The sequence below is a fragment of the Anopheles gambiae genome, chromosome 2 (genome assembly GCF_943734735.2).
Source record: "Anopheles gambiae chromosome 2, idAnoGambNW_F1_1, whole genome shotgun sequence".
NCBI lineage: Eukaryota > Metazoa > Arthropoda > Insecta > Diptera > Culicidae > Anopheles > Anopheles gambiae.
In genome coordinates this window covers 7,686,322-7,702,910 of record NC_064601.1, presented here as the reverse complement: position 1 = coordinate 7,702,910, position 16,589 = coordinate 7,686,322, and the positions used below count along the sequence as shown (strand labels likewise).

At 46.9% G+C, this 16,589-nt stretch overlaps 1 protein-coding gene across 1 annotated transcript in view; it reads right to left on the bottom strand.

Moving 5' to 3' along the window:
- LOC11175612 (ankyrin repeat domain-containing protein 12) overlaps nucleotides 1-9,359 on the bottom strand; it is a 36,703-nt gene extending 27,344 nt beyond the window's left edge. Inside the window, exon 1 of the mRNA XM_061645302.1 lies at nucleotides 8,922-9,359. Coding sequence (XP_061501286.1) covers nucleotides 8,922-8,951 — 30 coding nt within the window. The 5' untranslated portion in view covers nucleotides 8,952-9,359. The remainder of the gene's footprint in view (nucleotides 1-8,921) is intronic.
- Nucleotides 9,360-16,589: the final 7,230 nt, after the last annotated feature.

Below are 16,589 nucleotides of genomic sequence, written 5' to 3'. Positions count from 1 at the left end.
CTTCCCCCGTCCATTTCGGACCCTCGGTGCTCTCCGGGAGTGTGTGCGCGCGTGTGTGGCCCATTAGTGAGTGGCCAGAACAAAAAAGGTACTACACTCACCACACACACACACACACGCAGCCACAACTATCGAGCGGACCTGACCATGAAAAATCCGCCCGACATTCGGACCATGCAGCCCTTTGGCGGACGACACCAGCTCCAGCTCCAAGCGGGCGATGAACGCTTAATGGAGCTTTCCATCCGTTGAAGGTGATGGAAGGTAGAATAAATTATTTCTGCCTGTTGTGACCCGTTGCAGTGAACCCGGGCGCAACGGGCCCGAGATAAATATAGCAACATGAGACGGTGACGGGATCGCTGCGTTAACTTTAGCTTCTTGGTCATTCAGCTTTAGCTGCTGCGATGAAGTGGCCACGATGATGATGTGAAGCGTTATAAAGATTACGGGACGGTGCTCGGTGAATGATGTTTTTATTGTGTTTGATTCTATGAATCCTCAGCTAGGCTCTATAGACTTATTGATCGACACATAAGTCAACAATCATTCTTCAATGAAGGCACAAGTACCACCAAACAAGCTTACTGTATTTAAAAAAAAAAAAACACACACAAACTTGCAAGCTTTTCAGAACCTTGCACCCGGAGCCTATTTCGCTTCTGAACATTTTCTGCTTAGCTTCTTCTTTTGGCTCAACAACCGTTGTCGGTCAAGGCCTGCCTGTACCACTACGTGTGGGCTTGGCTTTCAGTGGCTTTCTGATTAACTGACATAAATTAAAACAACCAAGCAATTACAAGCAGAACTCTTTCTCATCAAACAACATTTCCAGTTGACAAATATGTTTTGCCAGCATATCATTGCTGAATAATGGGCTCCATTACCTTCCGCCTGCTACGAAACTTTCATATCGTGATAATGACACGTTCGTTCGAAATCGTTCACTTCTTTGAAGCGAGTGCATCGATCGAAATTGCCAAACAGCAATCACTATCCATTGTTACTTTTAATTGCTTTCCCAATCATTGCATACAATCGTGCGCACCACTGACAGTTATCGCGCTATCGTTGTGTGCGGTCATGCGTATGACACAATTGCCTGGCTATCAGACATGCTTCGGACGAGCGGCGAGAGCAAATTGTAAAAAAAGTTGATTTTTATTAATGAAGTAACATTTAAGAATTCTGCTGCTTGCATGCCCGTCAGTCTTTCCTAAAAGCTACCAAAGCCATACAGTATTATTCAAATGGGGTGCATTTCACGCACAGCACCAATACTATAAGAAGGTTTAGAAAACTGGGTTTTGTGCCCGTTTTTCCAACGCTCTCTGCGGATTTGGAATGCACGCTATCTGCTATCTGCCACATTTGATAAACATTACTGCGGAATTGAGGTGAGACTGCACTGCACTGAACCAGCGTCATGCAGAGTGCCACGGGGACGCTCTATTTGCATCCTACGGACCAATGAAAAATGTGACAAACCTGGACATTAATCTCTCACTCAAGCTCCCAAACGGTTGGGTTGAAGACCGGGACATGCTGGGTTGCCTTTTACCATAACAACACGTTCACCGCTAGCCACTCGGCTCCATAGGTTCCGAGGTGTGTGTGTTGCTCCAATACCGTACTCGACCGCACTGGGTGCAGCTTTGGGTAGCATTTTGCCTTTTCGAATTATTTGGCTGCTGTGGACTCCAATGTACTCCAATGTTTAACGAACGATAAAACAAATATCCGATCGCAGAGATTCAACAGTGCATCCAGCTCTGCGATGTAAACTACAGCGCAGGCATGCTGAGCTGTTTTGAGCTCCGCATGGGTTTTGCAATTGCCAGGGGTTACGGCTCACAGCGCACGGAAATCGGAATGAGGTTTCCTTCGGCTCTTCCGTGCCAGATTCAGGTTGAGGTCGAGCGGATGTTACTGTCCGGTAGGTTGGGCTTTCTGGCGAGGCAGCAACACAGAGAAGGCAGACAGCAGCAAACCAAACCATTGGTGGTTAATGTTTCCGATCCAACCACCAGTTTGTGCTAACTGCCAGTAAGCGTTGGCTCTTGGGCTGTGTAAGTGTGTAGCTTTGAGTGTCAAGAGAGCTAGTCTATTTACTCTTCGGAAGGAGTCTAGTAAGAGTTTGAAAAATTGACTATATTGAGTCGAAATCTCTTTTAATAGGCCTTTAGAGCGCTTGTTCAAACACTGACTAATGCAAGTACTTCTAAATCTGAAATAGGAACTCAATAAACAATTGAATTTGCTACGTCTAATACTTACTCGACAAAGTGAAAATAGTTCTCCTGGTCGTTTATTTTCGAACTTGTTTTGTTCACATCTTGCCGGCGCCGTTGATAGAAATGTCAACCGTCTTGTGTTCGATTGGAAAACAGCAAACAGCCGAGTGCGAAGCAAATGGGAGTAGTGGAATAAATTTGGACGCTTCAATTTTGGAGGTAATTTCTCTCCCATTATTTGTGGATAGGACGGAAGGACACGCGCTCTGTTCCTACGTAGAGCAGTATCACCCGGGCTTCAGGTGCGATAGTACCACGCTCGGTTGGGCTGGTGAAATTCCCCGATACAGCTCGAAACGTGCTAATGATGGCCTTGTAAATCGTTTACGCCACGGTAAAATGATAGGCAACCAAAACGTGCCAAGGTTGCAAGAGGGTACGTCGTTCGAAGGTGGATGAATGCGGAAGTTAGCCCGGGTTAGTTATGCCAACGAGGTCGGTGGCGAAAATTGAATACGATGTCAGCAGAAACGTCTAATTCCGATAAACGCTTAACCAGTTTGAGGGTGAAATGGTGGGTAAATGGAATGTTAAACAGAGTTTTTCAGAGCACCCGATTGCGAAATTCCAGCATAATAAACTAATTTCTAGTTTTGTGGAGTTGAGTCAACGGTGGATAATGAAGCATCGAATCTAAGACGTTGTTAGCAATCGGCCAATTAAAAGTTCGTCGAAAGATGTTCTCAACATCATTATTTGTGATTTTAAACACTTATAAAACAGGATTTAATTTTAACACATTCTCCTCCAACTTTAATGCACACATGATACCGATTTATATGTACTCAGAGGGTACGTATAAACAAAATACGTAAACTAAAAGATATCCTATAAATGCAAATTTCTAACCACAGGATTGTGAGCGCTTCTGCAACGCACACACTGGCGGTACGCTGTAAGTAACCGGGCAATGAAATGATTAATCGCCATAATTTTTCATTTCAGCAAAATATTCGCCTTCCGCCCTATAGCAAACCGATGCACGCTTCCTGCCGCCGTTTGGTGCTGCTCCCTTCGACGGCCCGTGTCAAACGATATGATGAATGGCATTCCGCTGCAGAGAAGCACTGCCATCTCCCCCAGGGACCACCATTCCCAGTTTTGGCTGTGGAATCGGGTTTAATAAATGGTACCTAATGCCCGCCAGACGCCGGTATGCCTCAGCATCGTCAGCAACTCAACCGGCCGGTTGACGGTTCTTGGGCGACGGAATCTCTGACAGGCACTTGTTTGATTTTTAACCCAAAAATTATATCGATCCCTTCCGTATCCCGGACAGCCGCCAGGGTGACCGTTGGCGATGGTTGAGAGAGACAAAAAAAACAGCTCCTTGCAAATCCTTGCAAAAATGTCAAGGCCAGCCAGGCTCATTCATCACCCGTAGGTTGAACATGCAGATAGACTAGGAAGGCAATACAATATTTAACTCTCCGTTTAAATGTGGCACTGCAAACATATTTTCTTTCACATTTAACAACAACTCATTTTCTGTAGCTTCAATTTGCGTAAGCTTCTCTCCTGGTACGCGAAGGCGTGAGCATCGCTCCACCGTATACAGGTATGATGTATTTTTATTGACCCATTCAAGGACTACGCTTCATTAGATAGCATCACGCTCAACGCCCTCGTGATTCATTTCAACACCCCCTTACAAAGGTCGAACGCCTTCTCACGCTCGCCATCTAAATCTCCTTCAGCACATTCCATTTCGGTAGCATTGACCCAATTCCGTTCGTCCTGGGCGCGGGAGGAAACTCACGGCCTCGGCTGTGGTACGACCCCGGTCGTTCTGCTTTACTGGGCTGCCGGGAAACACATAATTGACCGTATTCCCTTCCGTCCGGTGTGCTCCCGGCTACCAGAACTGCCCACGGGAGCAAAAACCCCGGCCCGAGCAAAAAGGTAATTTGAATGTTTCCGTTCATCATTTTATTTCCTTCCCCCCCCCCCCCCCCCCCCCCTGGACACAAAACCACCTCGGTGGGTGTTTGTGTGTGATTTGCTGCTTCCTGCCTCCCTGCCTGGAAATGCGAGAAAATTCCGTTCCTCACAGTAAACGCTGCCACCGTGTGCATGCACGCCTTTTGCCGACGATTATCATCTTTATAATGTTGGGTCCAGCTAAAAGAATAACCTAGACACTGGGGGGGGTTCGGTGAGTGCTTTGAATCAGGGAGGTAGGCGAAGGTCAATTATGCTGTCACATGCGAGTCCTAGATCAAGCAAACGGGCGGGTAATGGGAGGAAGCTCTCTGGCTTGCCTCGTTTGGGGCGAGAAAAGATGGATGGCGTTACAACCACCGGAGGAGCAATTTCCCACCAGCAACACGGAAGGTCAACACGGAGCTGTTCTACTGTGGGTGAGTATTCGGTCCAGCACGAAACAACCCCCTAGCAATCATCTTAGCCTTCCAAGACGGTCGTGACAGTGTACCATTCTCGTTGGAGCAGTGAGAGCGTCTTCTGTAAGCCTAGCTGGATTTTAATGTACTTAACATTTCCCAGTATCAGCGCACAATGTACGACAACAAAAAAAAGCAGATTAAGTGTCAAAGCCAAGCGAACGGGCCGAACGTCACGTCGGACGGTGATCTCACGCTCGATGCATCAACGCCCGCTCACTCGGAGTGCGTCTTAAATGCTACGCAAAATTGCATCCTCGCGTAGGCGTACGCAAATATCGGGCTTTCCGCGAGTCGACGTGAGTTCGTGCTCGTTTGCCAGGCACGGTAGCATTCCTGGAACGGTCAACACAGCGCCAGCCAAGTGCCAGGATGAAAGTGCTCAATCCAACATCAATCGTGGAATGTACGTGGTGTGTACCGGTGCTTCCCAACCCGTTTCACCTTTTTCGATACACGGGCTCCAGAGCGACACGGAGCGAGCTTTAAACGGATTCGATTGATTGAAAAATGACCGGAAGAACCGCGTGAGAGTTCACTTTGCCAATGCTCTTGCGAGCGGCTGCAGTTTACTGACATCGATGAGCTACCAATCAGTGGAAAAAAAAAAGCGTCACACATCCCTAATGGTCACGTAAGACGTGTCCTACTGACATGTTAGTACGTGAAACATTCCCAGGACTATTTTTTGGTGTACTCTCTGCCATTTCAAGCATTCAAGGTTAACCGTTCACAATCGAATTGGTCAGTTGTGGTCGGGGGCAGTATGCTATCGTTCATTCATTCCGATTTCCCGATCGGCCTCTCCGGGCCGCACACATCCTTGCCTCCCGTAATCCACGATCTATTATTACTATCCGCTATCTCAACGCACCCACATGCTGCCGGCGCGGCCATTTTATCACGGAGCACTTCCGCTCACAGCCATAAATCAAACAGGTTGCTTCTACACACACACACACTCTACCGCACGCACTCTTCACTTAATCCCCGACACTGGACACTGTCAAACTGGACCAAGGTTCCACGGCCGGAAATGCTGGAAATCCAGCCCCATCCGCGTCCCCTTTCATAAAGCGCTTTTTGGATGGGGCGGCTCGTGGCAAATCCCCCGCCTGGAACACATTCCACCAGCCCCCGGGACGGAAACGCGCATTCAGGGGTTAGAAGGGAATCTGTATTATGCTTCTCTGCTGCCCAGCGTTTCCTGGTTTTTGCGGCTGGAGCTGAGCTTTTTTTCGTTTCCTGTACACAAAAGAGCAGTAGTGTGACATGTGACTGGGTTTGTGGAATTTTTCGATCGACGTGCATGGGCTTTCCGGTCAGTTTGGGGACGCGTCGTGTTGGTGGGGACACGCAATCATCAGCGGTTATCAATAGAATGTACAGCCAGATGTACAACCGAGTAACGGCATTGGTGGGGAATGCTTTAAATGTGTTTATTTTGAATGCTTTAAGCAAGAGGTTTCAAAACAGGCAAATGGTAGGTCTACTTTCTCATACACTCTGTTCCTTATGCACCAACAGAAACGATACATTTTAAACCCGCATTTTAATAAACAACGTGAACAACGATTCTCTCGCCACTCCCTCTTCCAACCGCTTCACAGTACCGTCGCACATAAATAATCTCCTCACAATTTGGCCCGCAGCGACGCTACGAACCTAAGCTGTGTAAACTACTGTTTCCCGTTCCCGCTCGTAAGCTCGCGCCCCGTTTCTTATCATTCATTCACATTGCAACACAGGCAGCATCCGCACGGAAACCAAATAAAGCTCCTGTTTAATGTTATATTCATGCTGTAATCGTCACCCTCTTTCATCACTGACGTTGGCAGCAAACGCGACATTCCGGGCACTTATCTGCACTTCAAACATTTAAACCAGCCGCTGAAAGCTTTAAGCTTCCAAGTATTTTGGAACCCCTTTCCCTTGGAGAGGCGCATTCGAAAAGGGTAAAGTGCCAAAAAAAAAACAGAAGCTCAGCTCCAACCCTTCACGTCACGGGAGGCTGAGCACCGACAACCTTCACCAGCCCTTCGCCGACCCAAACCAAACCTCTCGCGTTGCCTCATGATAATTGCTTAATTTCCACACGAAAAGGGTTCATTTTTCTAACGTTTTAGTAAAAAACAAATACCCGAGTGTTTCAAAGGGCTCATGTTTTTTGTTTTGCTGTGTGCTGTGTGTGTGTGTGTGTGTGGCAGTAAGATGAAAAGGCATGTTCGCCTATTTGATATTCCTCCCAGTTCGAAGCAAGCGAACATAGTAAAAACAAAACCAACGCGCAAAAAAGTACACAATCGCTATTAAAAACATGCAAATATCTCATCCACCGCCCCATTCACCATCCATGGCGACGGCACCAGCATTCCAGCCAGCCAAGTTTTAAAGCATTTCATCACGTGTAGGTGTCTTTATGTGTGTGTGTGTGTGTGTGTGTGCTTGCGTGGGCAAACGAGAAGGACACATTGCGATAAAAGGCGGCGATAAGCGTCTCCGGTCGTACCGTCGTCGCCTACACCCGAAGGGTTTTCTCTTCCTTGAAGCCGATGCACACTGTGCGATGGAGAAATAACAATTTTATAATCACTTTCAATGAACACACAGAGGCACGCCACACGCGTCATTGTATCGCATGACGAACGCAACATGTTCACACACACACACACACACACACACACGGTGTCGGCAGGATCCTCGACCTCCTTCGACCGAAAACCATTCGGATGGGCCATAAAACTGGCGCTGTAAACGCACACGGGCTCATTCGAGCTGCTAAGTATTGCCAGGGCCCCCGGCACGGTGCGGAAATGACAATGAGAATAAAACGGTCCGATTCATTCCCCACTTCAAAGTGTGGTGTAAATTGATGCGTGCACCAGAGGAAGTGTTGTAGGCCGTTTTTTTCCTCTTCTTCGATCGTCCTCTGGTTTTGATAAATGGTTTCGACTTTTATGCATCCAACCACACATGCACGCACGTACGCACGCTGGTGTTGGGCGTGTGAAAATGGCAGAAAAAGCCACGGACGAAAGCGAAACCGACTACGGCGCCCTTAAGCGAACCGTCCTTCAGACGATGCTAGACTTCCTTGACGCGCCACGGCATGATGTGAGAAGCCGTAAAGGTAATCGTAAAAGATTGCCAAATGATGATGCCATAGGGTGTCGATTTGTCTTTATTGCCCGGCCCGGAAGCAGTTACACTCGATCATATACGGGGATGGAAATTTGATTTGGTTTCGACGGCGGGGTGTGGGTGGACCTCTTTTTCTTCTTTAAAGCACATTCCCCATTCGGGTTGAACGAATGATCGGGGTGGTCAGGGTTTTACAGTGCTACAGTGTACCATAAACGTACATTTATGATGGTATTTCTTCCCCCTGCCTCGCCATGCGCCATGTATTTTACTGTTCGGGGATCCTACATCCGCTGGATGTGTGCAGGAGTACAATTTAAATTGAGGAATGTTATGAATTGAACGGCCCATCGAACTGGGGGGTTACTGCTACTGTAGAGGAACAGGTGCACGAATTAAAATTTTAACCATCAATTTCCAACACCCGATGCGTAGAGGGGACCGAGAACAAAGAAGACCTCACATTTTTGTACGAAAGTACAATTGCAATTCATCTGCGAGCAGCAGAGACGAGAATGTTGGTATGGGAAATGGTTTGCAATCTTCCCATGAATGTCTAGTTCGTTATCATTCCTTTTACTGCAATAGCAATATTCAATTTCAGCTCCATTGTATCTCAACTGTTTACAACCAGGCTGAAATGCATCAGTGATACCAACAGATTATACAGATTAGTGAATGTTCAATAAATTTGGGTCCAGGATCACTGTACAACTCAGAAAATTGCTATCGTACGCACTTGGTCCTCGTAAAGGATTGAATGAAATTATGATGCAGATATTATATGAATTGGATCTAAATCCAAAAGGTTTGATTACATTCTCGGCAGAGATCCTCGAACAATTTAACAACAGTTAGGTCCATATCTATGAAGAACTTAAGTGCATTTTAACCGGTTCTACCGTATCCACAGCTTAAGTTAAAAGGCTTAAACAATTATTCCATTCACTATCGTTCTAATCATGCAACCGAACACCAACTGATAGCATTCTTAGAACCAACCTGGGCAACAATTGTTTCATTGTTATCATTGCCCTCTCCAGTTCCTTATGTTCACATTCAAATCAATTCACTCGCTACTTACCCGATACAAACGCTGTGGGCTGCGGTACATGATGCTGTTGATCTGAATGCGCTGAGCGTTGCAAATCGTTGCTATCGCTCCCCAGTAAGCTGCGTTAGAAGTTCCACCCGAATCCAGCCAACAGTTGTCACAAATATTTGATCTTTGTCAGTATGCGAGGAATTTGGTATCCTTTCGATGCATTCCTCAGCATTCAAGCAACTTCAGCGCGACGTTGTTGTGCACACGTTTTCCATCATTTGCTTTTGGCGTTCAATTGCAATTCTGCTTGTTTGGATTAGACGTCCACGTTGTCTTATAATACAAACACGCGCACACACACACACCTACACACACACACGATAAACTGAGCTGGGATGTGTTGCCTATCGCAAGCACATCGTGCTGAAGCTGTCTGCCGAACCTGTCAGCGGTCTGATTAATACTAAACTGCCGACCGTTCCCTGATCCGGGAGGTGCCAAAAATTGAGTTTGCACCTCGCGCACCACCCAAAGCAATCTGACCGCACTATCATCACGACCGCGTGTCGAACGGTTTGCTCTTGGTCTTGACACCACAAAATCACGATCACGAACCAAACAAACACAAACACAACTCGTTGATCCGCCAGCAAAAACGAAAAAAAGCCACTTCGTGCGGGCGCGTGTCGCGAGCTGACCAATCGGCCGACCAAACCTTCCGGTGGAGGTCAATTGCAAGGCAGGTTGGTTAGTGGGGTCGCAATGGTAAGCGTTCGGCTCAACTTTCGGCCCCGGTAGCGGCTCAAGGATAATTGCATTTCTTATTTACTTTTACATCCTCTGGAGTTCGTTTAGGGCTTAGTGAGGCCCGGGCTGGTAGGTTGGTGGTAATGGCCCGTGTTATTGTAAGTCACTGTGGGAGAAACCCTACAATAGAGAACTTTGAAATTATAGCTTTTATATGTGTTACAATTTAAAACATGTCAGCGGATAAGGTAAAAAATGGTAGAAATTTGTTCTGTTCTACACTCTGGGCATGAATGAATACTTGAAACCTTTTCGATGATATTTTCTTTCATTCATCAATTTTGAGAAATGTTTCCACAATCTTCCCCAACATTCATTGGCCTGTCAAACAACCTCCGATACACACATAAACCGCCAACCAAAGCATGAGTACGAACGAGTGCTAAGAAATGCCTGCACATTCGTTTTCCTTTTGCTTCTTACCCAAACAGTCACGACCCACCGCTGACCGAATGGGTTGAATTCACGGTTACACGTGGTTACCACCGGGCCATTAAACAAGACCTTCCTTACGCGCGTCATGCCGAGCAAGTCGTCGTCGTCGTCTAGCTCGGACGACGAGCAGTTTGGTGGTGTGTAGCCGCAAAATCAAGGATAATGCCGCGCCTTGGATGACCCCAGCCGCCGTCGTGTGGAAGAACACCCCGTTCGTGAGCCACTGTTGCGCGCGCTTTCCCTCGCTAGTAACCCTGCTCCCGTTTCGGGCCACAGTGCCTTTCCCAGAGCAACAAATAATGCGACCATAACTCAAAATGAATCACCATTTATATTCCGTGTATCCTTGATAAGACGAAGGTTTATCGGTTTAAGGTCCTTTTGGCTGGGTTGGTGCGCTGGTCACACACACACACACACACACACACATACACAATCCGAGGAAGTTACTGGTGGGAGTTCCCACTGTGTTAACGTTTCTTTCCTTTAGTTCTGCATCCGGTTACTGCCTTCCAAATCCTCCCCCGGAGGGCAGCTTGCTCAGCAATCGGCCGGAAAAACGTAGCCCAGCCCCTTCGAGACTGCGGCGGTCCTGCGTGCCGCTCGCTTTCCACCACACGAATGTGTGTGCGTGTGTATGTGCAGCTCTAAGCCCGAGTGACGCTCAGACGATGAAATAAATTAAAATTACTCGCATAAACTGCTCCCCGCCGAAACTCCCCATTTCCTTTGTGAAATCACCGGAGGGAAGATGCGGCTGCTGCTGCTGCTGTTGCTGTTGCTGCCCATCTTCGCGACCACCGTCACGGTTGGCGGCCTTGACGACGAACGGAAAAACCTCCATCCGGATGCTTGGCGATCCACATTTTTGAGGCACCCCGTGAAGGTGAGAAAATTAGCACTTTTTAAATGCAAACAAATTAATCACTCTCGAGTGAGGCATGATTTATTCGATTTAACGCGGCATCACGCGCTTTGTGAGCTGCCGGGTGGGTTTTTGGCCGGGTTTACTGCGAGTCCTACAGCCCCGTTGGAACCTTGGAATGCGGACCGAAAAACGGCGCCAGTGATAAATGTACCCGTTTGTTTGGCGGGGAAGGAAACTGTTTCGAGCGCCCTTTTTTCCTCCAGACCATCCCGTGTATGGCAGTTTACGTTTCCCTCCGTCCCACGACCGTCACGACGGAAATTTGCAGGTAAAGCGACAGGTTGACGAAAAAGACCAGACCCAACCACGTCAGTGTCTGGGTGTTTTTATTTTTTATTTTTTCTGTGCACATCGCACCGGAGCGTGCTACCGACACGGCGCCAGTTACATTTGCCTTCGCTAGAGAAAAGTTTTCCATTGCTTTTCATGTGCGAATGGGACTGACACAGCCGCATCGCACCTGACAAGTGTGCACGGTGGAAAAAAGGATACAATTAATTTCGGCATGTTTCGTTTATTCCATCACGTCGCCCTTTTTGAGCTCGTTCCAGTGCGAGCTTCAACAGTCGTAATTTTTGGATTGCATGTAAAGACGAATTCTACGTGAATGTGAGTGGTAAAATATGAAAAAAGATTTCATTCTTTGGGGATTCATATATGGGAAGCATATACAATGTGCGATATTAAAATCCAACAATCAGTCATTCTGGTGCCTTCAGATGATTAACGTCTCGTTTTTGCTCACCATTAAAGGGTACTAGCTCCAATTGATGAGCCGTGAGCAATGCAATTTTTACGGATAAATAAATGTATAGTGTTTGTTTTGATAACTCTATGCTAGTGGTGGGAGCTCGGAATCGGAACACGATTTGATAACAATTCCAGAGCTGATTCCGATTTCGGAGTAAATTCCAAAGCCAATTACGGAGCTTAATCTAGAGCTCTGGATTTTTGGGACCAATTCTAAAGCTGAGATTCTGAAATCGGATTCGGCTCCGAAGTCAGAATCAGCTCCGGAGTCAGAATCAACTCCGGAATAGGAATCAGAAATCGAAATCAGCTTCGAAATCGGAATCAGAATTGCCACAATGGCTCTGGAATTGAAATTGGCTCCAGAATCAGAGTCAGACCTAAGACTGAAATTAGATGTTTTAGAAGTGTTTGGTACGGAACCCTACGTTGTGTTTTTTTTTTTTTTTTTTTTTTTTTTTTTTTTTTTTTTTTTTTTTTTTTTTTTTTTTTTTTTTTTTTTTTTTTTTTAAGATGTTCTTAATAAAGAATCGGTGGCTCTGAAAAGAGCCGATTGTGTGCTTTTTGTTGTACCAAGCTGGGTGGTTTTGCTTGAAGTTCTGTGCCACTTGTGTGTGCCAAGGAGTTGCTGTTGAGATGAGCGAAGCGTGTTGCTTGCTAGAGGAGTTTGAATGACAAGAGAAGAATTTGGCTTTTGCCGCTTTATTTATAATGCATTTTTTAATGGTGTGCGTGATGACGAAACGATCGATGACCCGTCGAACAATTTGTAGCGATCCGCGAAAGTAGTGATGTGCTACAATCGGGACAATGGTAGTGATGTGCTACAATCGGGAACGAACAAGAAGCGTAAACTTTCCCGGAATCTTCATGAGAATGATCGTTTACAAGTAAATTTGAATTCTTTGCGTCTACCGATACAATCGTAGCTGAATAGGACCCAAATGCCAATTCTCGTGAATATCCGGAAACCGACTTCGATTCCGGGATTGATTCTGATTTCAGAGTCAACTCCAATCCCGGAGCTGATTCCAATTTCGGAACCGATTCTGAATCCGCAGCCGATTCCGAAGTCGATTCCAATTCCGGAGCCCAGATTCCGGAAAATTCTGGACCTACTATCCAAAATCGATTCCAAAATAAACTGGAGCTAGCCGGAATCGGTTCCGACCAGAATCTGTATTCTTCCCATCACTACTCCATACACAATTACACAAAAAGCATATTTTCTTATTGTTTCAATCCGGTCCTTTTATTTATAACTATTACCTGCAGACGCACAACGGCTGGCAAACAAAACCCTCAGATTCAATGGAAACGGTTTGAGCTTTCTCGACGTTCATCACTCAAATAGCATCCACCCACTCCAACACGAGCCAGCAAAAGGGTAAAAGCACTCCCGAAAAAAGTGGGCCATTGGCCAGGAGCGTCATTACGGTCGCCCTGCCCCCGCCGAGGGTCGTGCACATAAACTTATGACGATCGTGCCGCTTATTGCGTCCGGTGTCCGAAGCATCGGGCGCTTATTATTACACACAATCCGTTTCTCCTTGCCGCACCCCACAAAAAAAAAATCACAGCCAAATTGTTGATGTAAGGTGATGGAAAGCACTCCAAACATAGAGCAACCCCCTGCTGAAATTGAACCGCACTGGCCAAAAGCTGGTAACCGGTACAGAACTGGGTTAAGGACAGTGGCAGTTCGTTCCGTCCGGTCATCAAACGCGACCTTAAAGGTTAGACCTCACTTTCTTTTCGCTTTCTCTCTCTCTCTCTCTCCGCGGCCATTCTAGCACTGCCCTTCACATCCGGCCGTCTAGCGTTAGCGTCGGGTGGGAGCGTGGGCCGATGGGATATCTTCTTATTTACCTTTTCGCATCAGCCCCACCAAATAAATGCGCCAAGTGCTGGTTAAACTCTTATGCAACATGATTGCGTTCTAGCGATAAGGTAAGGCACAAATGAATTGCTTTCCCTGCTGGGTGGTCCGTTTTTTCCCTTTCGGACTCATTAGCGAACGAAGCAAACATCATTTCCGTTCCATTCCTCTCGCTGCTACCACCAACGACTGCTACCACCGTTCCGCATTTGTGCTCGAGTCGTTCGGTATGCATTCCTACGCCGGCAGGCCAAACCGTACCAAAGCGGGTCAAGTTTACATTTTTCGGGCTAGCCAGCGCCAGCGCTGCTCCCAGCTTAAAAGCTCATGAATATGTACATCACGCTGCCGCGACGGTCATTCACGCGATGTTTGGAATGTTCTGGCCAGACAATGTTCTAAAGCCACCAGCCCATTGAAGGCAGCCACCGAGCAATGGAAGAGATTGCTTTTCGTTGACATAGACAGCCCCAAACCACCCCGTCGTAAGCGTCACGGTCGGCGGAAGTTGATGAGTTTCGGATCCGAACTCGCGCGGACATCCACATTCGCGCACCATGGCCGCCGTGGTTCACGATGCGAACGATTGCCGGCACGCAGTGAAAGTGTTAAAATGTAGCTCGCTTTAGCAGTGACTTTACACGCTATGTGGCTTTTGCCAGCTCAAGGCTGATTGGAGCAACACTTTCTTCCGGCAGGCTCGTTAGGAGATGAGGGAAGTACTTCAAACCTGTCGACAATTATTACGTCGCGCAAGTTGATTTATCATACTGTTTGTAGCGAATAAACTTTAATAACACGTACCCATTCCATCCTCCCAACTGCTTGCTAAAACTGGGTCAATGTTACGACGGAGAGAGTGAGAACAAAAAATAAGAAAAGGAAACCCCTTAGCAGCCCCGGTTTCCTTCGAGTGGCCTTTATGCGCCTTCCTCGTGCGAATGCTTTTCTGCTGCCTCTGTAACGCTCTCCAACTACCAGATCCATTGATTAAGATTGCCACTTGTTTATAATACCGCTCCACCCCAACACGGGAAGGAAGCAAGTTTGTGCTGAAAGGGGAAAACGGTAGCCGCGACATGCCCTTTCAGCCTTCCATCCTCTCTCTCTCTCTCTTGCACTCTGTCTCAAGAATGCTGTGGGTCTTTTGAAGCGTACGGTAAACGCTTCACCCCCTGGTAGACAAACGTTTAACAGTGCAATTTTGCTTCCACGGTTCCACCTGCTCGGCTGGAATGTTGCCTCGACGCTTCGATTGGTGTAGCAGTTTTGGAGAATGCTAATCTTGTCACGATCAGGAAGGCTCGTGGTCCCTTCGCACGAGGCTATCAATTTTTGGGAGAAATCGCCGTGGGTGCTTTCGCTTCGCCCAACGGGCACGGATGGCGTGCATGGATGACATTAGCATTGAGCAACCGCATTCGCCGTATCGCGGTGATTCAATCAGCATTATGTGCTTCGGCCAATGCCCGCAGACGAGCGAAAGTGTAAACGGTGTTGCGTAAATTGCGTACAGCAAATGGTACACAACTAGAGCGTAATGCTAAAAGCCCACCCGGCTGCTGTTAAATGATCTGAGCGATGTTAGTTCGCGAGAGTGTATTGAACAGTACGGGAAAGGATGTCAAGATTGCGAGCAATAGTAGGTGCCGTTAATGCACCATTCATATGTTTTTAATTGCCTCTAATACGCAACCCGTTAACAGCTTTGGCCTCCATTTTGTCTCACTTACAGCGTTTAGGGAACGATTTGAATCTCGTCGATTGCTGCCCATAAAACGACACATTTTATCGAACCGTACAACCTGTTGAGCAAATTGCCGCTGCTGGTAGCATTGGTTTCATTTTACAAACAGCTGCCACCGCGTCAATCCACAAAACCCGTGCCCGAAGAGGTTTATGAACTATGTCTTTGTTTTATTTTTCCTCGTCCGGAGACCTCAAAGGACCTCCCGCGCTGCCAAAAATGTATCGACAAAATGAATCGTAAATTTAATCACCACCCTTTTGCCGTGCCAGTCCGCCACTCCCGTTGCGTCCGACTGGTAGCGTTGTGGTGTGGTTTATGGTGATTTTGTGTTTTTTCGCAATCATTCGCTCATTTTCCGCATAATGTGTGCGGTGGGGGGATTTTTGTTTCGCAAAACAAATGCGTTCAATGCGGCGTTGGGTCTGAAGTCCTTCACCTTCGCTGGAAAGGCAAGCAAAGCGAGAGCAATAGTTCGAATCGAACGAGGTGTGTTTACTGGTAAATTCGAGTACATTTTATACACAGTTTCATTTGTAAAGGAAAATTAAAAAAAAACCAGGCGGCTCCATCATAGGTCAGAAGGAGTACAAAAATGGACGCATAGAATGCTATCTTGCACCAGATTGGAGAAAAATTGTGTGAGAGAAAAACCATAATATTGATATAATAACACACCAATACGAAACCACTCACTCAAAGGAAGAATTATGCAAAGATTTAACACAATTTTCCCTCACACGCAAGCACGCATTACATTTCTCCACATGCTGTCAATAAGGGGCTCACAGCCAATGACAGTCCTTACCACGACGAAAGGCACCACTCTATGTGCCGGCCGCCCGAACAAATGATGTACACAGAAGTAAATTACTTGCCAAGGCGCGAAACGAATCGCTTCAGAAACTGCCGCTCGACTCCCAGACTGGCATTATACACGGAACAGGCGTCTGCACAATGGGCTAAGCGTGTTGCAAGACCCTTTCCGTCCTTTCCACTTACACAGTAATGAACAAACCTGTCTTTAATGGATCGGATTATTTGCAGAAGAACCGAAAAAAGGCGAAAAAACAGGAAAACCCTTTATTGGAATTCAAAGAAACGTACGGCAGTATCCTACTGCACCAATCGTATTTTCCCCCCATTTGCGTGTTTTTTTGT